This window comes from Trichoderma aggressivum (assembly GCF_033847375.1).
Source record: "Trichoderma aggressivum f. europaeum strain CBS 100526 chromosome Unknown scaffold_018, whole genome shotgun sequence".
NCBI classification, from domain to species: domain Eukaryota; kingdom Fungi; phylum Ascomycota; class Sordariomycetes; order Hypocreales; family Hypocreaceae; genus Trichoderma; species Trichoderma aggressivum.
In genome coordinates, this window is record NW_026946384.1 from 453,018 (window position 1) to 479,958 (window position 26,941).

The 26,941-nt window shown below is 54.1% G+C and overlaps 7 protein-coding genes across 7 annotated transcripts; 4 read left to right on the top strand and 3 right to left on the bottom strand.

Moving 5' to 3' along the window:
• Nucleotides 1-1,018: 1,018 nt before the first annotated feature.
• On the top strand, nucleotides 1,019-1,891 carry Triagg1_5329 (transcriptional regulator family: Histone-like TF; the record flags this gene model as incomplete). The annotated part of the gene is made up of 1 exon (XM_062899832.1): nucleotides 1,019-1,891. One exon carries the CDS (start codon nucleotides 1,019-1,021, stop codon nucleotides 1,889-1,891), a length of 873 nt encoding a protein of 290 aa, XP_062755803.1.
• Nucleotides 1,892-3,786: 1,895 nt separating this feature from the next.
• Triagg1_5330 (uncharacterized protein) lies at nucleotides 3,787-6,988 on the top strand (the record flags this gene model as incomplete). The annotated part of the gene is made up of 4 exons (XM_062899833.1): nucleotides 3,787-3,866; nucleotides 3,977-4,163; nucleotides 4,272-6,711; nucleotides 6,780-6,988. The coding sequence occupies 4 exons, from the start codon at nucleotides 3,787-3,789 to the stop codon at nucleotides 6,986-6,988; spliced, it is 2,916 nt and encodes a 971-aa protein (XP_062755804.1).
• An 830-nt stretch (nucleotides 6,989-7,818) lies between these two features.
• Triagg1_5331 (uncharacterized protein) lies at nucleotides 7,819-10,944 on the bottom strand (the record flags this gene model as incomplete). Its single annotated transcript, XM_062899834.1, has 5 exons — nucleotides 7,819-9,842; nucleotides 9,911-10,229; nucleotides 10,300-10,634; nucleotides 10,702-10,811; nucleotides 10,904-10,944. 5 exons carry the CDS (start codon nucleotides 10,942-10,944, stop codon nucleotides 7,819-7,821), a joined length of 2,829 nt encoding a protein of 942 aa, XP_062755805.1.
• A 1,034-nt stretch (nucleotides 10,945-11,978) lies between these two features.
• Triagg1_5332 (uncharacterized protein) lies at nucleotides 11,979-12,811 on the bottom strand (the record flags this gene model as incomplete). Its single annotated transcript, XM_062899835.1, has 3 exons — nucleotides 11,979-12,535; nucleotides 12,607-12,670; nucleotides 12,743-12,811. 3 exons carry the CDS (start codon nucleotides 12,809-12,811, stop codon nucleotides 11,979-11,981), a joined length of 690 nt encoding a protein of 229 aa, XP_062755806.1.
• Nucleotides 12,812-13,505: 694 nt separating this feature from the next.
• Triagg1_5333 (uncharacterized protein) lies at nucleotides 13,506-15,560 on the top strand (the record flags this gene model as incomplete). Its single annotated transcript, XM_062899836.1, has 2 exons — nucleotides 13,506-13,689; nucleotides 13,753-15,560. The coding sequence occupies 2 exons, from the start codon at nucleotides 13,506-13,508 to the stop codon at nucleotides 15,558-15,560; spliced, it is 1,992 nt and encodes a 663-aa protein (XP_062755807.1).
• A 1,250-nt stretch (nucleotides 15,561-16,810) lies between these two features.
• Nucleotides 16,811-21,793, bottom strand: Triagg1_5334 (uncharacterized protein; the record flags this gene model as incomplete). The annotated part of the gene is made up of 6 exons (XM_062899837.1): nucleotides 16,811-18,984; nucleotides 19,041-19,167; nucleotides 19,249-19,566; nucleotides 20,517-20,803; nucleotides 21,301-21,341; nucleotides 21,627-21,793. 6 exons carry the CDS (start codon nucleotides 21,791-21,793, stop codon nucleotides 16,811-16,813), a joined length of 3,114 nt encoding a protein of 1,037 aa, XP_062755808.1.
• A 3,410-nt stretch (nucleotides 21,794-25,203) lies between these two features.
• Triagg1_5335 (uncharacterized protein) lies at nucleotides 25,204-26,517 on the top strand (the record flags this gene model as incomplete). The annotated part of the gene is made up of 1 exon (XM_062899838.1): nucleotides 25,204-26,517. One exon carries the CDS (start codon nucleotides 25,204-25,206, stop codon nucleotides 26,515-26,517), a length of 1,314 nt encoding a protein of 437 aa, XP_062755809.1.
• Between the last annotated feature and the right edge of the window lie 424 nt (nucleotides 26,518-26,941).

Genomic DNA, 26,941 nt, shown 5'->3' on the forward strand with positions numbered 1-26,941 from the left:
CCGTTTCTGTGACATTTCGGTGTCCGGGCCTGGTGTTTCAAAATAATTAGCTTTCGCCATATTACTTTATCCCCCCCCCCCCCCCCCCCCAGAATATTTCTCTCACTCTCACTCTCATCTTCTCTCACCCTCACCCCCATTCTCACTCTTGCTCTCACTCTCACCCCTCTTGGCTGAAATATTGCCGAGGCGTCGTCTGACTCCCCAAAAGAAATAAAGAAAAAAATCGCACAAGACTCGTTGGGCAGGATCTTTCTGGTCGCCTTCCCTTTTTCCCCACTAGCGAAAGAAAACCGGGAGAGCGTTTCTAAACAAAGAGGGAAGAAGAGAGAAGGGGCTTTGGCAAGGACAAAAGGCGACTCAACCCATCAACTGAGAACAGGCCCTCTTTTTCCTCATCAATAGCTAGATGTCTAGCTTTGAATAAAAGAACCTTCTCAAATAAGCTGGCCTCGTCCCATCCCTAAAACAAACCTCGTCGCCTCCGCCGCCTGTCTGCCAGCGACCCGTCCAGTTGAGTAACCAAATGAAGGCATGCGACCACGAAAGGACAGCGCAAGAGTCAAGAGAGAGAGAAAGAGAAAGCGACAAGAGAAGAAGTAATCCACCATCCATCCGTGCATTAGATTAGTCTGGGTTCTGCCCAGCCAGCCCCTGCTCAACCAACAGCGAAAAAGGGCATCGCCAGCGTTTATCCCCCGCGAACTCGAACTCGGCATCGGCTCAGCATAGCAACCTCGCCGCAGCCTGTCGAGCCTGTCATTGGATTGACCGTTTTGCATTGAAAATCGGCTGCAGCCAGCGCTAGCGCCGCCGCTGCAGAAAAATCGTCGCTGCAAGGGGAGCGGACTTGGGGAAGAAAAAGGAAAAAAGCGACGGAGGTTCCCTGTCGGAGGGGAATCTTGGTGGCCGGTCCATTGTTTCCCGGGTCACTGATTTGCGCAGGCCACTGCCCTGAGCAGGCGAGGTTGATGCACTAAAGCAGCGCTAAACGGCCGCTGGAAAAAAAAACATAACAATGTCGGCCGAGGAAACGTCGAATTACGCGCCACGGTCGCCGGACCTGTCGTCGTTTTTCTCGGGCAGCCCCACCCAGGCCGCACCTCATCAACTCCAAGCGTCAGCAAGCCACAGCCAGTCTGGATATAAAATACAGCCTCCCGCCGACCACTTTGGAGCCATACGAGCCGACACTTCCTCCTACTACGTGCCTCCCCCCTACGGCGCCTATCCCCAAACCCCCGTAGCGACGCCCACCGGCCAGCCCAAATACGAGCCCTATCTCCCGCCCTCTCTACCCCAGCGAGCGCAAAGCTTCGAGGCTCAAGGCCAAAACGCCGCACCTCCCGTATCGTACAGGCCTGACGAACGAGTCTTCAGACCTTCGCTGCCGCCGTTGGCCACGCCCAACGGACCCTACAAATCTTTCGGAAGCGCCGTCCTGCCTTCGTCCTCGTCTTCAGACATGCCGCCGCGAAAGGTAGTGGCGCCTCCGCCCCCTACGCCAGCCGTCGAGCCGTCTCCTGTCCGGACAAAATTCCCGACGGCCCGGATCAAGCGGATCATGCAGGCCGACGAGGAGGTGGGCAAGGTCGCTCAGCAAACGCCCATTGCTGTGGGCAAGGCATTGGAGCTGTTTATGATCCAGCTCGTGACAAAGAGCGCAGACGTTGCCAAGGACAAGGGTTCTAAGAGAGTCACGGCGTCCATGTTGAAGCAGGTGGTGGAGGCGGACGAGCAGTGGGACTTTCTTAGAGAGATTGTTGGCCGCGTGGAGAACGAGAAGGAGGGTAGCAAGTCCAAGGCCAAGGCCGAGAGCGAAACCGACGAAGAGATGATGGAGGAGCCCAAGAAGCGAGGCAGAGGTGGCCGTCGTAAGAAGGTACAATGACCTCGAACACGCACGTTTGATGACGGGTACGAAGATTTTGACGACTGGCGTTTACTGGCATAAAAACATACCATATTGTGATTATCATACAACGGCGTTGGGGACGGACATATTCGGGATGGCGGTGGAACTCTAGATGGCTTTGTAGTTGTGCGGCCCTCTACCTACCTAGATGCGCACGACAACTACGTGAGGTGTCTTGGTGCTGTAATCATTTTTTTTTCTCTCTCTCATTGCCACATGTCCACTTAATTACCTAGTAGTAACTTTCACCTTTCACTACCTTGGTGGTATTTTCCAGCTAAAGACGAACAAGACAGAAATGCGCGTGCGGCTTGCAAGTCGCAAGATACCCCTTGCAAGGTTTGGGTTTCTGATACAGCGGATGGCTTGTGACGGGTGAAGCCGCTGCGTTTCACGAGCAGGCTGCGACGGCGAAACGGAGCTGTCCACGATCCGTATTGTATTGCCGTTGAGATCCATGTTTTTTTGTCTTCACAACGGCGCCCTTCTGTGTCTGTCTGCTAATGCGCAAGACAATTGTAACCTGAATCCTATGCGGCGTACGAAATGCCGCCGTTTATGCACGTGTGTATGTGTGTTGCTGGTGGTGGCCCAGATCAGATCAGATGAGCTCAAACTGCATTGCATTGGATAGGTAGGTACTAAGGCTATACTCGGTATATGGTGTTAAGATGGTGAGCGAGTAATAAGCGTTCAGGGGACTTTACGGGTTTGGCCAGCCCTCGGCCGGGAGTGCGTGCAGCAGAGTCAGGTCAGGTCAACTTTAGGTACCTAGCTGCATATGGGCATGCGCGTACAATTGAGTACATGCGTATCGCATCCGCTTGAACGGACAACTGCTGCACTCCGTAGGACCACGATGCTGGGTTGCGAGATGCTTGCAAGTTTTACAGTGGCTGCGGACAAGTTCAATTTCCCATGTCAACGTATCCTGGATAGTCGAGAGGCAGCTTGGCCAGGACTTCGGAGGGCAGACTTTCCTGACTCCGGGCTCCGAAAAGTCCATTTGCCTGGTGTCTGGTGTCTGTTTCACGGAATTAAGCACCAGACACAATCTATTGCAAGGGCTTGAATTGTAAATCACATAGTGCTAGGCATCAGCAGTTTGATTTAATTTGACGATTGATTGATTACATGGCATGTAAGGTACTCGTATATACGAATGATTCCAGCGTGGGCTGGGCGGACTCTTCGTGTTCCCGCCCACGCCCACGCCCACGGCCAATGTTTCTGCGGCCAAGCAAACTCACCTACCAACTCGGGCTAAAAGAATTGAAGCTCGTCATACGGCAGCCCGAGAGGAATTGAAACGGTGCCACCATTTTCCAATAGACGCCTCTAAACACGCAGCTCCCCCTGGCGGACCCCTAAAACAGCTGGAGAGGTGCCAAGTGTTCATGTTAGTGCTACTGATGTAGAATGTGGTAGCCGCCAGAAACGTCAGGCACTAAAGCGGTAACAAGTGGACAGCTCACTCAAACTCCTCCAATTGTGTTGCACCAAGTATTGTGCGAGGCCCAAATACTTGGACTTGGGACTTTGATTGATCTCCGCCTCGTCCGCCGCCTCCAACGCCAAGGCTTCTGCTTCTGCTCTACTTCTGCTCTACTCTACTTCTCCCCTCCTGGTTCTTACTTTGTCACCCCATTCCTGCGTCCGCCAGTTGTATTGCGCGCTGCTGTCCCGTACATACGAGTACAACGATCGAGCTGGCTTCTTCTTCCGTCTCCAATCCCCCGCTTCGAGAGCCATGCGAGACCGGCTGAATCCTGCTTCGCCTTCCGCCCTCATCTAGATGAGGCACCGCCATCGCAACCGCCAATTCGATCCTTCTCATCCCTCAGCGTCTGCCTGCTGCCGAGCGCGACCCAATGTCGTGGGACTTGCTGCAGCGATTCCTCGAATCCGACGTCTTCAATGCGAATCCCTTCCTCTCCGTCTCCTACCTGTCGTGAGTCGCCGTCTTTCTTTGTCCTGGAGCTTTTGCATAGCTCCGGCAGCTCGGCAGTAGCAAAAGCTTTTGTGTGTATAGGCTGACCCGTACCCTTTGCTGCCTCGTAGCCGCTATGCCGACCATGTAGGCATTCACTATGTCTTGTGCAACAAGCTGCGACAGTTCCCCTACGAGGACATCGAGTTCTTCCTGCCGCAGCTATGCCACCTCATCATAAGCGTCGACAACGAGTCAATGGCTCTAGAGGAGTTCCTGTTGGATCTATGCGAGGAGTCTGTGACCGCCGCATTGTTGGTACGTATTCCGAAAAAGGCCAAATAGGTCGCCGAGTGCGACGTGAGAAGGAAACGGCACAAGGCTTGTTCGCGCCCACCGGAATGCTGACCTGGTTGCTTGCTACAGACGTTTTGGCTCTTCCAGACATATCTGCATGATCTGTCGTCGAACCCGCAGTCTAATGCCTTTCAGACATGTCGTCGAGTCTACAACAAGGTGCAGCACATCGTGTTTGGACTTGCAGACACTGCGCGGCACCACAAGATCAAGGAAAACGTCCTGCCCGTCACGGTGCTCTCCAGCTTCGTCCTTGCGAGCGTGGCCCTGCCAATGATACCGAGATGGGCCGGCCCCCTTGCTGTCGCGCAGGCCCGAAAGCCGCAGCCCATTACAGAGGATAACTCGGACGGAAGCGAAACCCCAAAGCCCACGGCAAAGGCTTCCTCGACAAAGCCTACGAGGGCAAACACCGTCACCAGTCCGATCTCGAAACCCCGGCGGGCCAAGGAGCCGCTATCCCCGAGCGCATCCGACAACAGCCTGGCGCTGGACAGCCGACCTTCATCACGACGAGTGAATTCCCAAGCACCAGTCTCTCGTTCACCATTGAACCCGGACTCGAAAAGACCGTCTGCCCTGGATATGAAATCCCTGGAAGCGAGGCTCAGCACCGCCTCTCTGCCTCTACCGTCCCCAAGAGGCTCATCCCGGCCAGCAACTCCCGTTTCTGCGGGGGTAAACTCAAGGCCTACAGATGGCATCCATAGAAGGCATTCTCACCACTTCAAATCGGCTTTGGGCGCTACAAACTTGTCACCGGCCCAGAAATCACAGCTCCTGAGGCAACATTACTTCAGATCACAAACCCAGTTCTTGTCCGCCCTTGAAGGCATCTCCAACCGACTGGTCGCCGTGCCGAAACCTGCCCGTATGAGCGCTCTGCGAGCTGAGTTGGCCCTGATTGGAAGAGATTTGCCAGCTGAAATCGATATCCCCATCATTTGCCCGCCAACGCTGATCGACGGGGCGCCGGGCAAGAGTCGCCATCATCGAATTGTACGGCTCAATCCCGCTGAGGCAACGGTCCTGAACAGCGCTGAGAAGGTGCCATATTTACTAATGATCGAGGTGCTGAGAGAGGACTTTAGCTTTGATCCCGAGGTCCCGGATAACCAGCGGCTGTTGACCAGTCTCCTTGGCGGCAGCGGGCCCTCAAAAAGACTGTTCGACCTCTCTTCAGAGATACCCAGAGCCGCTCAGATCGTCCCGCCTCCCGAGCCAATTATAGACAGCGTGTTCGAACCAACTTCTGGTGATTTGGGGAGCTCGCCGCTCCTCAAGGCTTTCGATGACGAGCCTTCCTCCATCGGCTACCACTCAAAGCACTCCAACGACCAGCGATTCTCCAGCGGGGCAACAACCGCGTCTACAACACTGGATGCCATTACGCCACGGACGTCAGGGCCGTATTCGTCCAGATCTCCTAGTCCTGGCTCTCGGCGGCGGATGACGCTCAACATGGCTCGCGCCGACCAGCCAGATTTCTCGGCATTGGCTACTCACATGAGGACAGCGTCGCAGATGCTGGCTCAGCTTGAGGCCACGAGCGGCAAACGACCAAAGCACGAAGTGGCCGCGATTAGAGCCAAGATCATTGCGAGCATGCAGAGTCTCGAGGAGCAGAGCTTTGACGCCGATGAGCACGGCCCTACGTTTGACACCATCATGGCCAAGGCCAGCACGGCCAGCGCCATCCAGGCCATAGACCCGGATCTGGACGAAGAAGAGGCGGCACCAATTGACCCCAATATCAACGCTAGTGCGGGCAGGGAAAGGATGGAGAACGACATCAAGACGGGAGGTGTCCAGCGCCGTGGTGATCGCGACGACCCTAGTGCGGCTGTCTTTGGAGAAGCCTGGGAGGCCAAGAAGGAGCGAATTCGCAAGTCGTCGCCCTACGGATGGATGAAGAACTGGGATCTCGTGAGCGTCATTGTAAAGACGGGTGCCGATTTGCGGCAAGAGGCTTTCGCGTGTCAGCTCATCGATGTCTGCCACAAGATTTGGAAGGATGCAAAAGTGGACGTCTGGGTCAAGTTGATGCGCATTCTCGTCACCGGAGAGTCGTCTGGCCTCATCGAAACCATCGCCAACGGCGTGTCGCTGCACTCGCTCAAGCGAAGTCTGACGCTCGCATCCATTGAGGCTGGGAATAACCCCCGGCATCGAATTGCCACGCTAAAGGACCACTTCATCAAGGCTTTTGGCCAGCCCGACAGCAAGCCCTACAAGGCTGGACTCGAGGCGTTCAAGCGCTCATTGGCGGCGTACAGCATCATCTCCTACATCCTCCAGCTTAAAGACCGGCATAACGGCAACGTGCTCATTGACAGCGAGGGCCACATTATTCACATCGACTTTGGATTCATGCTTTCCAACTCGCCCGGATCGGTTGGGTTTGAGGCCGCGCCTTTCAAGCTTACACACGAATACGTAGAGGTCCTTGGCGGAGTGGGGTCGCAAGACTATGAAGATTATAAAAAGTTGTGCAAACAAGCTTTTCAGGGTATGTTTGATTTTCCATTTTGGAAACCCAAAAGAAGATGTTGGTTCTAACAAAAGCTCTCTTTTTAGCCCTCCGACGGTCAGCGGACTACATCATCGACCTGGTGGCCATGATGGGCCGGGACTCGAAAATGCCCTGCTTCGCCGTCGGCGTCGCGCACGCCACGACGACGCTCCGCCAGCGCTTCCAGCTTCATCTCAGTGCCGATGAGGCGGAGAACTTTGTCGAGACGGACTTGATTGCCAAGTCGTACGGCAGTTATTACACGCGACTGTGAGTTATATAGACCCACCCCCCTTTTTTTTATTCTGGCTGGGGAAGAAACGGAAAGACTAATGTGCTCAAATTTAGGTATGATACTTTCCAATATCGCACTCAGGGTATATACTAGGCGAATCATAGCCTTCTCAGGGAGGGTAAAGCCAATAAGGAGGGGGAATGTAAGTGTGTGGGATCGCTGTCACATTCGAGTTGAAAAGAGGGGGGGGGGATATGTTGGTCCATAACTGAAAAGGGATGGACATGCAAAAAGAAGAAAAAAACTTGGAATATACTTGAGCTACATTTTGAGCACTTCTAGCTATACATATAGCATATATGCGACCGGCGTTGCTTTTTGGAGAGAGGGGGGCGAAAATACAAAGCCTAGAAGGAGAGAGAAATGTTACCTACCTTATTTAACCATGAACAAATATTGATCCAATACTTGTATAGTTATTCTGTCTGTCTTCACGATATGCCTGAAACAGTATTGAGTCAAATAAATGCAAGATTGTTTTTTTTGGGCTATTTCATATGCCATATATGTATGTATTTACACGCATGCTAGCCTTTGGGCTCCCAATTGTATCTGGAGTCGGACATGTGCCCCATCGTCATTCAAGTTCCAGCCAAGTTGAGTGCGTCTCTCTCTCGTAACCTCCTTGGCGGCCGTTCAGATACTTTTCTTCATCGATACTTATGCAAAGTCCATGCCATTCCACTAGCGAGAACTCTCACTGCTTCTCGGGCCAGGTGTGGCGGGCATGTTAACGCCGTGCCATCCAGAACTTATCATCGTTTCCCAGGCCAACTTCCACCACGTTTCGGTTCCGCCCGGAACGGTTTCTAACCCCAGCGTCCTCCCTCCCTCTCAGCCTCCAGCCTCCGCATCCGCTCCTCGCCGTCGCCGTCGACAACGTCATTACGCCGGCTGCGTCGCCCCTTGCGCCCCCCGTCATCGGCATCGTCTCGGCCACGTTTCGAGCCCGCCAGTCCCGCGAGCCCGGCCATGCGCTGGGCTTCTTTCAGCAGACGCTCGCGATTCCGCGCTTCTCTTTCCAGAGTATGCGCATCTTTCTGCGGGGCGGAGCCGGCCCCGGTACCTCGAGGGCCCCCCTTGATGTCAAAGCCACGCGGCCCCGTGGGCGGGTCAAAGCCCTTGTCGCCGCTTGGAGTGGCAGTGCCATCGACCGAGTGCTTCCTACTGCCACTTCCGTGTCGGCTGCCGTAGTCTCGGTCTCGGTCTCGGTCTCGGTCCTTGTCCCGATCACGATCTCGCTCTCGTTCTCGTTCTCGATCCCGATCTCGGTATCGGTCCTTGCGGTCCTTGTCCTTGCGGCCACTGCTGCTATCCTTGTCGCGCTCTCTCTCCTTGTCGTGACGTCTGGAGGCGTGCTCGTAGTCTCCCCGGTCCCGGTGAGATGAGCGGTGATTCAATCTTTGGCGATCATCCTCTTCTTCTCTGTACTTGTCCTTGCGCCGTTCATAGTCTCGGTCCTTGTCTTTATCTTTGCGGCTGCGGTGGCTGGAACGTTTGGCATCATCGGGAGAGGCCGATCTGGACCGCTCAACTGCCTTGTCCTCCTTTGGCCGTTGAGAAGACTGCTCGTCGTCCTCGTCGTAGTAATGTCTTCTACTGCTCCGGTGTTTCCTCCGGCGGTAAGAGTCATCCTTGTCTCCCTCTCCTACAGACTCGGATGGCTGACGCCGTTGTCGCCTGTGGGAGCCCCTATGTCCACGGCTGCGACTTGGGCTGCGGCTGCTGCGGTCTAGGCTTCGGCTTCTACTACTAATTCTCGAGCCGGAGCGCTCTGGCTCTCTGCCTCGGTCGCGATCTACTCGGTCTCGCTCCCGGTCTCTCTCCTGAGCGCTATTAGGGTCCTCGGTTGCCCCCGCTCTGTCACGTTTATCGTGATCTTTGGGCCGCTCCTTGCTGCGATCACGGTTGGGATCACGGTCTCGCACTTTGTCAAGGTTAGGGGTACTACTTCTAGAGCCCGGTTGAGTAGTTGGGTTCGACGGCGGTGCTTGCGGCGGCTGTGATATGACGGCAGCGGGTTTTTGCACAGGCAGGCCGCTATCTTCCACCTGGAAACCCCTGGCTCGCAGATTCAGCAGGCTAGTATTGGGCAATCCTTGACGCATGGCCTTAGGGCCCTTGGGAGCATTAATAGGTGCATCCGACGCCGTCAAAACGGAGCGGATGGCCGCCACGCCATTTCGGTTCTGCATACTAAATCCGTCTGGTTGGGCTGTCGACGAGCGCATGGCGCCTGCGGGAAAAGCTTCATTGCCTAGGGTCTCACGAGATGCAGATTCGGAGGGATCTTGTTTGGACCCGTCAGTACCTTGGGCATCGATAGCCTTGGCCTGGCTCGCGCCTTCGTTGGCGCTCTCGTCAGCCTGAGCACTTGCCGCCGTCGACGTCAGTTGCTGGCCAGCGTCACCTTGGCCTTGGAAGGCTGCTGCCCCTTGTCCTTGGTTGTACTGGGGATGTTGGCCCTGGTCATGATAGTTCATGGCGCCGCCTTGTTGATGGTAGCCTCCCCGGCCATACCCCCCGTAGAATCCGCGGCCGCGCCCACGGCCACGACCGTAGTTGTTGCGACGATAGTCATTGAAGTGGCCATAATTACCTTGATTGTATCCTGTCTGGAATCCTGAGTTAAAATTCCCAAAGTCACCAGTTCCCATGCCTGGGCCATTTTGATTGTAATTATTTTGGTCGAAATTCCATGACTGTGCACCGTTCCAGTTATCATTGGAGCCTTGTCCAAATCCTCCTCCAAAGCCCCCCATGCCGTTCATGCCCTGAAAGCCTCCGTTCATGTACATGTTCTGCATCGGGTCCATGCCCATTCCCGGCATGCCTATAGTGCGGTTAGTAACTTGGAACAGTGCTTCAAATGGGGAAAGCCAGGACGGTGAGGAGCCTTACCCATCATAGGAAACCCACCAAACGAATTGGGCCCCATTCCATTTTGCATGGCCATCATCATTTGCATTTGGTTGAAATCTCCACCAGGAAACATCATGTTCTGTTGAAATCCACCATTCGCCGCATCAGATGCGCCATATTGCTCTTGGTCGTTGCCGGTTTGGTCGGCACCATCGTCACCCTCGGGAACCGCGTTTTGCTCCTGACTATTGGCTGTGCCATCGCCTTCATCTGCGAGGCCCTCGGCTTCCTGAGCTTCGGTAGTAGCAGTCGGTTGCCCCTCCGAGGGCTCTTCCGTGCTGTTCAGTGCCGCCTCCTGCTACAGGCGATGCGGTAGATTAGCATATTGATCACGGGTTTGGTTGGCTGATCAACGGTGAAGCTCATACCTGTTTCTCCTCTTCGTGGCCAGTGGCTAGCTCATCAGCCTGCTGCGGCGCCGTATCTTGTACAGGCGCTTCTCCACCAGCATCCACCGTCTTCTCGGCCGGCCCTTCTACAGAGGCAGGGGCTCCCTCGTCGGGTAGCAATGGTTTCGGTGCGTCGACCGGTGTCGGAGGCGCGGAGTCATTGGATTCTTTTGGCCGAGATGCCTCTCGCTTCTTCTCCGCCGTGCGCAGGAACACTCTGATGGTAGTGCGCAGAGACTTGTTAGGGTTACAATCCGTAGCGGACAACGGGGAATGCTCGCAAACGGGGCACGACTGGGGGAGGTTCGAGTGGCCTATCCACGATTAGAGCCGGTCCGAAAGAGTCTTGGTCAACAACAGAGTTGGACCAAACGAACGTACATGTTTCGCAGATGGCCTGTTCACAACAAGGCAGCCGTAGGGCGTTGACAGCCAGCTTGCTGCAGTTGGCGCATCGTAGTTTGTGTGGGATATCGTCGGGAGCCAACGAGCTGCGTGCCCAGTCAGTCAGTGTCTTGCATTGCATTGCACAGCGGAAACTCAGCCAGGAGGGGGTGAAAGAAGAAGAAACAGTCAAACGCACTTGATCAGCTCAGCCTGAGCCTCGGAAATGGACATGGCCATTGTCGCCAGCACCAGGTCTATCTGCGCTTGACGACCATGAGGTTTCTAGGGAAAAAGCCCAAGCGATCCCAGGATTGCAGGTCCAACAAGGCCCCGGAAGAAGCAGAGCAGGGCCACGTCACGGCGTGACCTCAATAAGCCGCGGCACCACAAATCATTCAGCACCGGGCCACAGTCGCAAGTCAACAATCGGTCAACCCCTATGAACAAAGTCTGGTGCAAGATTTGAGATTTGTGAGGAGTTTGACGCGCTTCGAAAAAAAGAAGTGGATCTGACAGCGGACGGCGAGTTACGACAAGCAGCCGCTAGCAGCGATCAGGGCGTCACGTGCCGGCCTGCTTCTCTGAGCCGGGCTGGGTGGCATCTGGGCAAAGGTTACACTGTAATAGCAGCCTCGGATTGCAGTCTGATTTGAGTGATAACGCAATTGCAGATGCCTATTCTGCTGACTCGCTTTTTTTACACAGCTTTGGTTTTGAGGCGAATAGGTGGCCAATTAAGACGACCAAAATAGCCAATCACGGCCTGGCCCGGAGCCTCGGCGAATCAGTGGACGGCAAATATCAGCAGCAAGATTTCAATATATATCACCAGTATTTCAAAAGGCATTGGCATGATATGGAGAGGTCAACAAGGTAGCATCGGCCAAAGACGGGGAAGAACGGGGGGGTGCATTTGTGCCTCAGAGGGATTGCCTGATAATCTAATAGCTGGACATCAATCACTTACAGTTCCCGGCCCTAATGCAATGCTACAGAAACACTGGGCTCCCAGCTTGGTTGGCCACCCCAAAAGTCAGACGTTGGCGAGGTACTATTGTAGCAGAAACTGGGCGTCTAAATAATATGGAAAAGATATGGCGCACAAAACTATAACACGCGAATGACTCCTGGAACGCAAGACTCTGACTCCCGAATGACATGCCATAACAAATCCGACCTCATCTGACGGGTAGCGCAGCAACGGTAGCAACAGCAACCGACAACATGGTGCTTGTACCTTGTCCTTGTATAACAAATCAAACGTCTCTCATCTAACAGGCACATCCATCCTTTGCTCCGGCATCCCTTGGTCCTGATAGGTTCACCCTCTGCTCGTCTCCGGCCCGGTTGGCTGCGCCCGCCGCGCCGGCTCCCCTCGCACTCTTGAGAGACGTCTCGGGGATCGCATTTGCAATGGCTGTGAAGACTTCGGTAACGTTGTGGCCCGTCTTTGCACTCGTCTCGAAAAAAAGCAGGCTCTCCTCTTCGGCATACGACTGGGCTTCTTCTGTTGACACCTTGCGGGCATCGCCGTCCTCCCCACCCGAGGCTTCCTCGCTCGCACCATTCGATTCGCCAGCCAAATCTAGCTTGTTTCCTACCAAGGCGATGACGATGCCCGGCGAGGCTTGTCGTTGGAGCTCGGCGACCCAGTGTCTGGCCTTGACGAGGGATGTGGGCTTGGTGATGTCGTAGACGACAAGGGCGGCCTGGGCGTTTCGGTAGTACATGGGCGCCAGAGAGGCAAATCGCTCTTGGCCAGCGGTATCCCAAATCTCAAACTTGATGGTTCGGGTGGGCAGGTTGCATTTTTGCGTCAGGAACGCCGCTGCGAGGCACCGTTTAGCTGATGACGAGAGCGGGAGGGCTGGCGGGAGGGCCGGGGGAGGCATGGCTTACCACCAATAGTCGGCTCCTTGTTCTCTTGGAAGTCGTTGTTGACGAATCGCAAGACGAGGGACGACTGCGAGCACAAGTCAATAATGCATTCTGTCTACCACGGGGCAATCGAAATCGACGGGCGAGGATTGGCGACCTTTCCGACTGCGGCTTCACCGAGGAGCACCAGCTTGACGCTGCTGCTGGGTTTGGGAGCTTCCGCCATCTTTTACCGGCTCGTTTCGGCGGCGTCTGCTTGCGACTCTGGAAATGCAGCAAAAGCGACTCCTCTTGGAGGGGCAGAAGAGTGCAGATTTGCCTGGCGATGCGCGTGGGCTGGCGGATTATTGCTTATTGCTGCCTCTCAACTGCGGGCGAGCTCTTTAGTATGTACAGACTATCGTACAGCCAGTATGCGCGAGGATGGCGCTGCTTCTATTCTAGCAAGCAAATTCCAGTGGGTACCAAAGTTCGTACCGGTTGCATGGCAAAGAGGCGCAACGATGACGAGGTCCCTGCGAACCAGCCTGTGCACCAGCCACATTGTCGGGTACGAAGGGCGAGCTGCCTGGAGGGTAGAGAGTACTCTCGGTAGCACCACAGCTCTCATGCCATACTGAGTACTCTCTACCCAGTGCGACAGCCGCTTTGGAGTACCGAGCTTTCCTACCTGTCGCTTTCGGCGGGGCAGCCTCGGCCAAAAGTTACGCCTATGCCCGGCCACTCCCCGCCAAACTTTTGGGTGATCTGCCGGCAGAAAAAAAAAAAAGTTTGGTATAGGACTAGTTTCTGCTGCAGGCGCGAATCCTGTTGAAGATTCAAGCAGTTTTTGATTTGCATAATCACCTTGTCGCCAGCATCGACAACTCTGGGCGAACTCTCAATCCAACGGAAAGCTGGGAATAGAGACAGTCGTCAAAATGGCCGGGCCACACACGGCGGCATCAAAGGACATGCCGTCCAATCCAAACAAACGAAAGCTCCTCGACGACAGCGACTCAGAATCAGATGATGGAGCAGCAATTGGAAGCTCAAGCTTCAAGGTGAACGAGGAATACGCACGCCGCTTCGAGCATAACAAGAAACGAGAGGAGAAGCAAAGATGTATGTCTCAATCAGACTTCCCCCATCCAATACAAATGTTCTCTCCCCTCTAACATGCACAAGTGGAAGAAAAGCTCAAGAGGGAGGGGGAGAATGACGATTCCTCTTCTACCGATGAGACAGAAGACGAAGATGGCTTCCTTGCAACCGAAGACCTGGACGCTCAAATCTCCGCCACGCTACAGGCAATTCGAAACAAAGATCCCCGTGTCTACGACAAGGATATTACTTTCTATGAACCCGAAGACGAGAGCGCCGAAGCAACGACCAAGGAGAAGAAGGAAAAGCCAGTTTTCCTTCGCGATTATCAGCGAGAGAAACTCTTGAGAGGCGACGTTGGTGGTTCGGATGACGAAGACGAGGCGCCAAAGACATACCAGCAAGAGCAGGACGCAATTAAAAAGTCCCTTCTGTCCGAGATCAACGCCGCCAAGGGCGAAGACTCAGATGAGGAGGACGAAGATGAGGACGGCTTCATTAAGCGGAAAGAACAACCAGTACAAACAGATTCAAACGGTCTGCACCCCTCCAGGGCAAAGGCCGTGAAGCTCTCCGAAGTCGATGTGAACAATGCAGACAGAGATCCAGAAACCTTCCTATCAAATTTCATGGCCGCGAGAGCTTGGGTGGCTGATGAAGGCTCAAGATGGGAGGCGTTTGAGTCTGACGATGGAGAAGAAGACAACCGGGCGGAAGAGTTCGAGCAGGCCTACAATCTGCGATTCGAAGATCCGGAAAAGAGCAACGAGGTTCTAAAATCATATGCCAGAGATTTTGCGGCTGCGCGATCCGTCAGACGAGAGGAAAAGACGGGCAGGAAGCGCCAGAGAGAGCTTGAGCGCGAGAAGAAGGAGGCAGAGAAGGAGCAGCTCCGTGAAGACAAGGCCCGGCTACGAAAACTGAAGCTTGAGGAAACCGAGGGCAAGCTTCGCAAGATTAAGCAGGCGGCCGGAGCGTTTGGCAAGGAGTTGACGGATGAGCAGTGGATGAAGTTCCTGGATGACGCTTGGGAGAATGACAAGTGGGAGGGTGAGATGAAGAAGTGGTTCGACGACGGTTACTACGCCATCAACGAAGCCAATGTCGCTTCAGATGACGACGACGAGATTGACATTGACGAAGAAGATGGCAGCAAGAAGAGCAAGAAGAAGAAGCCCAAGAAGCCCAAGTGGGACGACGACATCGACATCAACGACATTATCCCCGATTTCGAGGCCGGCGACGAAAAGCCAACCATTGTTCTATCAGACGACGAAGCGCAAGATGACGCTGATGACGACGAAGACGAACCATCCGCCAAAAAGCTCAAATCGTCAGATCACAAAAAGGCCCGCCAGGAATCTCAGAAGAAATCCCGCCAGGAACGCACAAAACTCGAGGCTCTCGTCGACGCCAAGATGCACCTCACGGACCACGACGTGCTCAAGGGCGAAGGCTCCGGCGGCTTCCGGTACCGCGAGACGTCGCCACAGGCCTTTGGCCTGACGGCGCGCGACATCTTGCTCGCGCCGTCGGACAAGGTGCTCAACGAGTTCGCCGGGCTGAAGAAGCTCGCCACGTTTCGCGACGTGGAGAAGAAGCGCCGGGACAGGAAGCACCTGGGCAAGAAGGCTCGGCTGCGCCAGTGGCGGAGGGACGTCTTTGGCGGCGAGTTTGAGCACACGGGGCCGACGTATGGGTTCGAGCGGGTGGCTGGCAAGGAGGGCGGCGGAGAGGAGGAGGAGGACCCGAAGGAGAGGAGAAGGCGGGAGAAGAAGAGCAAGACAAAGGACGCGGGGGGCGAGGGGGCGAGCAACATTATTGGCGATGTTGATGGGACGCGGAAGAAGAGGAAGCGGTCAAAGGGGAAGAAGGCCGCCAGCGAGAGCTGATGAGCCTCCTGTTTCTTCTGTTCTTGATTATTATTATTTTACGCTATGGGTGTGTATCTGCGGCATGTGTACATTTTGTGAAGAAAAAGATGAGACATTATACTATGGCTTTAGTTTTATAATAGTGTCATATATAGATGGGATCTAGATTTCCGCTTCTTGTTTATGGCATCCCCATATCAATCACCAGCTCCCTCTGCATCGACGCACATCATCATTTACATCAAACAAACATACACGCACGACTCGAAAAGTCCCAAGAATAAAAAAATAAAAAAAGAATAATCATATCCTGTAAGAATAAACGTTAGGCATTTACATTGAATACACTTCAGGCCAAAAAAAAAAAATCACGCCCCAACTCCGTTCCTCCTCCCCCCAATAATCTCTCTCCCTCACTCTCTCTCCCATCATCTCGCACAACATTTCATCTCTCCCCCTCCCCAAAACGGTTTTTGATTCTCCTCAAACTCCGCCGCTTAGCAAACGAGCAAGCAAAGGGAATTTCCAGCAGGAACATTACAAGAAAAGAAAAGAAAAGAAAAAGAAAAAACGACCCCATCGATCTTTCATCTATCGGTAATTCTCGAAAAAAAAAATCAAGAAAAAAAAAAGGTAAGCTCAAACAAAACACGTACACTCTTCTCTGAATCAATTCAGCTAGGAAAGAAAATAATAAAAACAAAAAGGTCATGGGGCGAAGAGGAGTATCCATCCCAGAAAACGAAAAAAGGACGCAAAGTGCAGAATAATGCAAGATGCAAAGTCAATGCAGCATATCATCAAAAGTAGTTGTATCAACCAAACAGGTTCCAGGCCTTTCTTCTTTGCTCTTCTAAGGTGCTGATGCTTAGCTCGGGGGGTGGATGAAAACTGTCATATCTGTCGCAAATGTATACCCAGGGAAGAAAACAAAGAGCAGTCATGAACCGATGTCAAATGTGGCGAGTCTTCTTTATCCCAAGGAATTATGCCTTATTAACGCAGAAAGGGGTAAGAAGGGGGGGTAGTGGCGAGTAAGAGTAATCGAGGGGACAAAGCACGAAGCCCATGGCCCTCGTCGGTTCAAAATGCAAATATGTGCGCCCGGAAGGCTTCGTAGTCGTAACAAGGTCAACTGCGCCTCCTATGTAACAAAGTTCGTTTCGAAAATATCCAACGCTAGAAGGAATTTAGGTGTTGATGATGGGGGTGGAGAGAGAAGAAGGAGAAGAAGGAGAAGAAAGGAGGCTGTGGCGTCAGTCAATCTCCTAAATTCGGCTGTGGCTGGCGCTGGTCCGACTTCTCTCATCCTCTTCCTCCATCACGTCGCTCAGTCGAGTAGGGTGATGATGCCGAGGCACCGCCTCCCATCCAGCATTCCCATAGCCCTGGCCGGAATAATCCTGAGGGTTCGAGTAGGCACCGGTCCATTGGCTTTGCGGGGCGGATGTTGACGAGGGCATGTTGGCACCGCTAGGGTTTGTCGTGGCCGGGGTGTCGTAGTCTTCTGGATCCAAATCAGAACCTGTGTACGTTGAGGGCGGCGCGGCGAAGGGAATTCTAAGTCCGTCCCCGTCTAGGATGAAGTTTCCCTGCGCATCGATAAGGTACTCACCTTCGCTGTAACCGCCCTCGGAGCCAGCGCCTGCACGACGGCTCGGTTCTTCCTGGTGGCCAGATTGGTATTGTCCTTGTCCGGAGCTGCTGCTTCCCGCGGTGGTCTGTCCTCGGCCCTGGGCAGGCTGCTCGATGGAATAAGTCGGACGTTGATAATCAGACTGGTAGCTTCCCTGCTCCCTGGTGCTGCTGTGTCGACTGGGGCCGCCGCCCTGGGTCATTGGCACAACCTGAACTCCGCCCACGACCGTGGGGTGCCCCGACTGGAGAGACAGGGTCCTATCACGCTCCTCTTGTTCACGACGCCCGAGTTCCTCCCAGGCCCGGCGGGCTTCTTCCTTTGAGATGGCAAGCTCCTTTCTCATCTCCACCAGCTGCTTCTGCGTTTTGGACACTCCGCGCTCGTGCTCGACAGCATCGCGGATTGCTTGCTCACGATCCCTCCTCTCCTTTTCGAGAGCCGCCTCCAGCATGGCATTCACCTCGTGGGCGCGCTCCAATTCCGATCTCGTTTCAAAGAACCACCTTTGAAATTTCCTCTCGGAGCTGGCTCGCAGGCGTTGAAGCTCCACCACGGCGTGGAACAGGTTGGCGCCAGCCGCCGACAGATCCGTAACCTGTCGCGCCAGCTGCTGGCTCATGGGATCGCGATTGATGTCGTCCTTGTTTTGCTCAAGCTTGCGGATCCAGTAGCTCGTCAGTCCCTCCCAATGAGCAGACAACGTTTCCCATCGCTCAAAGGCATGGGGAAACGAGTTGCGTGGCTTCGTGGGATCGTCGCCGGCAAGTGTCCCAGGTGCATGCTGCTGCGATGAGGAGCTCCCCGCTGGGAAAGCCTGGGGAGGGGAATGGTGCTGCTGGTTGCCAGCCATCTGAGCCGGACGCTGCTGTGGCGGTAGGGTCTGGTTGGGCGCGACATTCGCTCGCGGAGCCTGTGACTGGTCCATATGTGAAGGGTTAGTAGATTGCTGAGCCTCGGCAGTCATGCCTTGGCCAGCAGCAACGCCAGCAGCGCGCCGCTCTGCATTGCGACGCTCCGTCTCCTGCTGCACTCGCGCCTCTTGTTCAGCACGGCTCTTCTCCAATGCTTGCTGCTCAACTTCGGCTCTCTGCCGTGCTTCGGCCCTCTGACGCGCTTCTCTCGCTGCTCGCTCCTGCATGATCGCCCTAGGACCTTTAATGCCAGATGGCGAGCTCGTCGGCGCGGGAGCAGCGGCGGGCATGCGACCAGGGCCAAGGGCAGCGCCATTGGACGTGGCAGGAAGGCCACCAGTCATGAGGTCAGACATGCTGGCAGTCTCTTCGATCTCGTCGGCTGTGAAGGGGCGAGGTTGACGGAGAGCCTCCTCTAAAGCGTAAAGGATTGCGTTGTGAGTATGCTTGGAGATACGAGGGACTCTAAGCTGAGGCCTTGCCGGTGGGTTCTGGATGCCCGCAGAGCTAGAGCGTTGGTGACGCGGCTCCTGGGTCTGGGGTCGCTGGCGCTGATCCTCGTTGGGCTCGTCAAACAGCGACAACCCAAGCCCAGTTATGGACGATTCGGAGTCGTGAGAAAGCGATACAATGCTCGGGTAGAAGCCCGCCGAGGCAGCGGCGATGTGAACCCGACGCTCCGGCTGGTGATTGGGTGCAGAGTCGAATTTCGGCGTGCGGCGAAGAGATTTGCGCTGCGAAGACGGGGTGGAGAGCCTGCTGAGAGGCTCCTGTGCAGGCTGCGGCAGAGGCTGTTGCTGCTGGCGTTGCGTTGGTGAAGGCGTGTTCTCGTGGGTCGCGTAACGGTCGTTAGAAACGGGGGGAGGTCGTTGGGACAAGTCTGCGGCGCCTCCTAGCGTCGGGGGGAGGAAAGACAAGTTGAGCGAGGTTGATCACCGCCAGGCTAACCGGCGGTGATGTTTAGGAGGAGAGGGAGAAGTCCGGAAGGGCGCGCGGTTGTCGATGGGATGCCACTACAGGGTTGAGTTTCGGAGAGGAACTGGGCGCCGTAGAGTAGCCGACGAGCCAAAGAGCCCTAGAAGCGAGCGTCTTCAGCAAGAGCAATGAACAAATTAATAATAATAATAATAATAATTGTTGCTATCCAGACTCTAACCAGCAATGAGGTGATTTGCGCCAAAAGAAGCCGAGGGGGGAGTGTTGATAAGCGCAGACGCCAGGATTTTGGAGACAAAGCTGCGTGAGTCAAGGGTAACAAGGCGGACGCGATATGCAAGCAGGTGAATCGTGCAGCGAAAGGCGGCAGAAGACCCAATTGCCCGCAGGAGGTGCTCAGAAGCAGAGCAGAAGCAGAGCAGAGCAGAGGCGCGAAAAGAGCCAGGGCGGTGATGTCAAAAAAAAGCTGGTGGCAGGGGAAAACCGGCTGGAAAATGGAAAATGGGGGGCTGGAGTGCGCAAGCGCGGCCAACTGAAGCTGGGATTCGGTAGCGTTTATAGTGGCCGGTCCCAGTGCTCGTCAGCGCCAGAACAGAACAGGGGGGAACAAAGAGATTGAATTGATCCAGTCGTCTGATGGATGAATGGACAGTTGATTGATTGAGTGATTGAATGAATGGATGGTTGAATGGATGGATGGAGAAACGAATGGACGGGGTGGGCGAAATTGCAGCGGTTATTAGTATTTCTTTTCTCCTTCAGGCCCGAGATCCAGAACTGGCGGTAAAAGTGCAGATGCACTCTCTCTCTCTCTCCTCGTCTGGCTCTGTTGACCGTTGCGACGGCCCAAGCGCAACCTGGATGGATGCCTCCCGCGCTGGCCTCGGGCTCCTTGGCCCAAGCAAGTTTCGATGCGCCAAAAAGGAAAAACAAAGAAGAAGAAGAAGAAGAACCAAAAGCACGAGAAGGGGGTGGCCGGTGTCGTGTTGGGCGAGGCAGACGAGATGATGCGCTGGTGCTGGTCGACACCTGTTGTTGTTGTGCTGTATATTGCAAGCAACCACTTTCTCTCCTGTCCTCTTTTTTTTTCTCCTCCCCCTTGCTCGTTCCCCACGAGGTCACAGAAACGGCCAGCAAAGCTCAGTTGGTGGAGCTTCAGGCTGCAGGCTGGCGAGCTGGCACATGTTTGAGGCCCAATGCTGACTTTTTGTTTACAGCCGACGCGGCATCTCGTCTCAGGGGAATGCAGCGGATGTGCTGGAAAGGAGGCAGCGGTTTCTGGAGGTAAGATGCGAGTTGGACGTCGACGTTGGACGATGGGATGGGAGGCGGACACGATAAGATCAAGTGCGATTTGGCACAGCCTCGGGCCCAATGGAAAGGCAAGCTCTTTTGCATCACGGCCCCCATCCCATCCCATCCCATCCCATCCTGGCGGACTCTCCTCCGGCGTACCCAACAGGTCGCTCCGTCAGAGCGTGTACGTACATGCGCCCTCCGCGCGGGCGTCATGGCCGCATCGTGTATCGTCCCGCCTGCAACCCGCAGCTGAGGACCTACGTACGTACAGCGCTGGAGGATCAACCAACCTCCACAGGTCCCAGCTAAGCAGAATCTGCTAGCACTAGCACCAGCTGAGGGATCCATGGATGGCTTCGGTGGGCCGGGGAAGGCGATGCGAATCGCCGAGATGGGATCTATTGGGGGGAGAGGGGGGCCAGGGCCATCCCTGACTCGAACGTTCTCGGGCTGGGCTCTTGGGCAACCAACTCTGTCTGCTAACCGTAGCCATTGACTCGGGTCTCTCTCCCTGTGTCCTCGTAGGAGAGGAGAGGTAGTATCAGGTATCGGCGTCCATGTGTCCTATGCATGATGCATGCATTGTACCTTGCTTCATGCAAGTGCGTCGACAATGACAACATGAGGCAGTGAATGAGTGACGAGACGCACATCCCTTTGAGTGCGAAATGGTCCAACCCAAGTACCTGTATCCACCTTGTCTCTATACCGCCTGATTACAATAAAGGATTTTCCTTACCAGCAAACAGGTCGCCTGATCGCCGTGTTGATCATTGACGTTATGTACCTCAAAGTACTAAACTAAATGTTGAGACTTGCCATTGAGGCTAATTTTGGCAGCAGCTGGTGTACTCTCAATTTGTGGCGATTTAATTGGCCACAATCCTTGGAAGATACTTCGGATGGACCATTTCGCACTCAATGGGATATGGGCATTGTTGATGCTCACCGCCCAAGGCAGACTCGAACGTACCAAGATGCAGCAGATGGATGGTTGACGACGGAACAGCACAGCTTGTCATGTCAGTGCCAGCAAGATCTCCCGCTAAACGAGGCTGATCTTGTCAGGCTGGCACCTTAATGGTTAGTCCGCCACGTCGCAAGCGCCACGTCTGTCTGTACCAAATCAGTACCCGTCAACCTGTGCTCGTTACGCCCAGACACGGCGCGAGACAAGTACCTGGCGCGTACCACTCACACAATGCCGCATAATGCAAATCGCTCCCAAGATGCCCAAGAAGTCAGGCTCTTTGAATTCTCAAACGTCATGAATCTTCATCTCGAGGCTGTACAACTCACCGTGAGGCGTTGCGCCTCCCGTATATGCGCGCCTCTCTGCGTGTGTTGCACAGCTTCTGCTTGTGCTTCTGCTTCTTCCACAGCCCAACATGCCGCTCCGTCCGTGGCACGCACATGGCCGTTACGAGCAGGACATTGGGTGTAATCCCGTAATCAATCTGTTTCATTTCTTCTCTCGGCCTCGTCGAATAAAGAGGCCAGTTCATCTTCTCTCCATTCAATTCGCTGCCATTGCGGAAATTGTGCCACGGCTCGTGTATCAAATCCTGTCTAGCAGCGGCGCGGCACGGCACGGACTCGGGACCACCTAAAATAAGTCGATATCCGAAGCTTCACGGCGGCGGGCCAATCGCTGGCAAGCATCGACGTCTTGTCCGGTTGCCCAGCGGTCTTGGTTCGAGGGTCGCCTAGACGACGTCACGTTTTGCCGTAATTAGATGTGTTTATGCAGCATTGCGGGTTTTGGATGTGGATTGTGTCCGTGTTCTGCACAATGTGGTAATGGATGGTGTCATGATACAGTAGCTGGGACCTGCGTTTGTCATGCCATGTTTGCCACCATTGGCCCTACCCACATGGGTGTGAACGTGAAAATGACCAAGTATAACGACAATTGGAGAGAAAAAGAGCCGGGTAGCGTGAGTTCTCCCAAGAACGCGCAATGAGATGCGTGCCATTGTGCAAAATTTATAACATGCTGTCTGCCTGTAGGGTAAGCTCCGCGAGTTGGCCCGAATATGTTTACATGGAGGGCTTCGCACGAGGATACCTACATGGAATGCCCAGACAAGAGGACTCATAGGACCAGTCAAAAGATTTGAAAGAGCTTGTCGCAATTATTCACTTTTATTTCGATCCGCAGTTGCTATTGCCATGTCTCTGGTGGTTACGTCTCACACTAGTATATCACGAGTACGCCGAGGCTATATACTGCAGCGTATTCTGTGTTGATGTGTTGGATGGGTGTCAACACAACTCTCACACACGATCCAAGAAAAGATGTGTTCCAAAGCTACATCTTTAGAGTTGTGACAAGGCATGTTTGGCACCGTTTATTATTACACCGCGTCAACATTTCTCCCATACGAGGCATCATCGCTCCGTATTGTCGTACTATGTATTACAGAGTGCACAGCCCTCGAGATTCCCTTTATCAGTGTAATTCCTGCCATGTGTTCAGCAGCTGAAATCTCAATCTCAACCGCGATAGCCTTTACCAGCCATCGTACATCGCGTCCGAAGAAACCCGTACGCGAATGCGCGGCTTCTTCTACGAATACATACGTGCTCTTTTGTGTCTCCCCAGGAATTATGAAGCTCTCTCCAGCATGGAGCGTAGCCATGGAGACGAGCTTTTGCATTCTTCAGAGCCAACCTTTTACACGGCATGCACCATGTTCTTGCGCCACGTGTAGATGGCCCGATTGTCTGTATCACCAACACACCAGACTAGATACTGGAACCTTGTGTTGCCCAATAGAGTGAGAGGGGACTGAACCAATTGGTAAGGAACACACAAGTATGAGGTCTCTTGCTGCAATTTGACGGCAATTGCAAGCGAGAGACTCTTGAATACAACACAGGACATGTACATGGCTTTCGTTGGATCTATAGAGACTGATAGACTCCGCCCATATCCAGCTTTTCTAAAACTGGATTCATTAGGACATGAGAGAAGAAGAAGAAGAAAAGGAAGTATCCATGTAATTCATCATTCAGAGGCAGCCTACACTAGCAACTAGAAACACATCTTGAGCGTACGCAAAAAGCCAGCCCCGGGGTTGGATGCCTCCATTTCTCGCGGAAGCAATCCGGGCCCTGATCCAGATCTCACACAAGTCTCTACATGCGCATGTCTCAGTTTGGTCTCTCAAGTAACAACCCCCCTACCCTTGTCAAGAGGATCCCGATCGACCGGGGATAACGAACTAAGCTTGGCCCCGATTAGACGGCAGGCTGGGAAAAGGGCGAGAAGCGGTTTAAGAAAATGACAGACAGGGATCTCCCCCTCTCTCATTGGGAGGCAGGGTCCGGTGACTCCAAGACTACTTACACATACGGTAACGGACATGTATAAGCTCGTGAAGTGTTCCAGTTTCCACCGATGATACTCGTAGTATCCCATTACTTGTCGAACTTGGTAGTCGGTTGTCTACCCAGATACTGTACAACTACTTCCTACACATGCAGGGACACTGTTGTACGAGTATATGTGGCCCCTTTCTCTGTACACGTAGCTTTGTTTGCCATGCACACGTACCTACACATCGCCACTAACTCAGGACTGAGACGCGCCCGTGTTCGTTTGCTAGGCGTCGGTTTGCCTGGTCTTTGCACAGTTGAGTTTGCCGGTGAGGACGCGGTAGCGCGACGGCGATGCCGTAGATGGAGATGGTTCTCGTTTTATCGTGGCTGGGAGTTCCGATCTGGAGCTGGTGTCTGACCGCGGACGTGCCGATCTCTCGATGGTCGGAATTCAACGTCCATCTTTTTTTTTCCTTCTCAACGAGGGCACCTTGATGGGTACTAGGAGAGACGAGGGAGCTGCTGTATCTGTTGAATGCTACACACAATTACATTCTGGGTAGTCTGACTAGAATGAGCCCGTCTATACAGTGTATCTACATGCAATTGTTTCCAGATAGAATCGCCATCACCTCACTTCGAGTATATACCAGTATCACCTCACATATCATATTTCGCCGTCATCAACCTTGAAGAAGAAACGCGTTATACACAGACAAACCCAACGCGTTATCCACAAGGACCATCCCACGGTCCATGCTCTCCCTCCGTAACAAACTCCCAAAACTCCCAAACCACCTGCATCTTCTCATGCAGAAAAATATCCATCCCTCATGTTTGCCCACTGCAACGCCTCCGCCCCTTTCGCCAAGCCAGAATGCAAACCCAGTACCCGCAAACCCAGAGGAGCCTTGCAGAGTTACTTGTACATACATGTAGTCTGAAATATTTCTCTCATCCCTAGAAGAAGAGGGCACAAATACGCCCCCCCAGATGGAGCCACAGCACAGGCCCCTCGAGCTCAATGTTTGCCGGGGGGGCAGTTCGAGAGGCAAAGGAATGCTTCCCGTGTCCAAGGGCAGCGCGCGGCTCCTCCGTTCGCCCCAAACCCAGACATTCGCGACGCCACGAACTTTTTTCTCAGAAGAAGAGCAAGAAGAGTAGAGCAAAAGGGGGGTGTGTGAGTGTGTTCGTCGTGGCCCCGCAGAGGAGAATATGTCTCATCCGATCGAGAAGGCGTCTGCTATGCATGTCTTGTTGTTTATCTTCACCTGTGCATTCTGTTTATGTAGCCTTTTTATTGAGTATTCTTCACAGACTATTTGTATATCATGCCTGCCTCCTTGCTCCCCGACCCTCCCTCTCACTGTAAAGTCTCAGTACGCAAGTCTTGGACCACCAGAAAAAAGCATTGACGAAAGAGAAAAGAAGACAGGAGAAAACCCCCATGTCACATCTCAACCCTTTCCCCCCAATCGGAGAGAAACCTTAGACAAGCATTGAAACCACAAACCCCGAAAGAAAAAAGAAAAGAAAAAAGAGTTTGTGTGTCATGGAGCGAACCAGCAAGCTCGCCCAGCTCACCCTCGTATCGAAATATTACCCCGTGGCAAACTACTCGTACCCTCGCAGCGAGGGTTACGCTGCCCGCACCCCCTACAACAGCAGGAGATCGTCGAATGAGGCTGAGGATAAGAGGACGTCGCTTGCCTCGCAGGCACCGACCAGTCCGTTCATGTCGTTGTCGCCGCCGCTGCCCAGCCTGATTGACGACCGCACCGACTCCGAGGCTTCGGCAGACGACGACGATATCCGGTACCACGCCCACGGGGACGAGCTCTGGGACAGCTTCCTGGAATCCGGACTCTACATTCACGACAATCTTCACATTCACGACAACCAAACGAAGAGAGCCGACGCAATGGCTTCTTTTGTTACAGCGCCAGAGTGTGTTGTCCCTCCTGTGGTTCCTCAGAAGGACTATCCCGCCTTGATTGCCTCGCCTCATCAGGTGAGGAGACGGCCTCTAACTCAGGGGCGTCGCTCTCAGGAGTGCTCCTGGCCGCTCTCCGATAGCCCGCCAAGAAGAAGACCATCGCCAATATATTCAGCATTCCCCAAGATTGTGTCAATACCATCTGGCAGATGCTCAAGACAGAGCTCAACCTCTCAACTCTCCACCGTCTGCTCAACGGACGCTCCCCGTGCTCCTCAAGACGCTCCTCCTCTTCCTCCAAGGCCGTCTGGTTCGCATCCCCGTTCAGCAAGCCCTCACCCAAGGGCCTTCTCTCCCGCCACCTTCGTGGTATTCCAACGCCCCAGCAGCTCTCACGGCTCACGGCCAACCACCCCCCTGGACTACTACTACTACCCTCCTCCTCCCTCTCCTCCACCAACCGCACCGCTCCCAGCTCTTCCGCCTCTCTCCTCCCGGCCTCCCCATCCATCCACCCTCACGCCTCGATGCTCCAACCTCAGCCAAGTCGAGCCCTCGCCTCAAACCCTCCGCCCCTATAAATCAACCACACAACTACGCCCCCCGCCTCCCCCAGAGCCGCTCCCCATCTCCGTCTTCGAATACGACACAGACTCAGACTGTGACGACGGCGACAGCGAGAGCAGCTCCTCGGGATCCCCGACTCTGTCCTTCTTCCGCTTCCACAGACGGAGTCAGAGCCCAAACACAACCGAAGGCATCCTCGCCCGCCGTCGCGGCTCCGCTTCCAAAACCTCCGTCCAGCAATCCTTTGTCGACGCCGCCACCGTCGCAAAGGACCGCCGGCGACGCAAGAGGACAAACACCATGGAAAGCTTGGGGAAGCAATCCGATGTGCTAAGTAGGATGCTTGGCCGTCGGAGTCGCTAACAGGGCTGCACCTTTCCGGGGTTTCTTTTTTCTTTCTTTTTTTTCTTTTTATCATCTTGTTTTTTTTTTTTTTTTGCATCTTGGCCCAGGGAGAGGGCCAACTTGAACCACATTCATTTATTTCGCTATTCACACGTTCTTTCTACGAAGCAAGCGGACCATGGCCACTCATTATGATTTGCTTTCAACACATGACTCTATTGCGCGTTGGCTTTTGCATATGGGATTGGAGTTTACTACGGTAGCATGGGAAGGAGTATTAGGTATTAGGGGAGTTAACCAACGGCCAGTAAGGCCTCAATGAAATTTAATTCCACATTATTTTTTTTTCGTTCTTCACGTAAAACTCTGTTGTCAAAACTAGAATACCATGGGTGAAACACTGAGAGCATTCCAAAGTGTACGACGGTTGAGATATCAACAC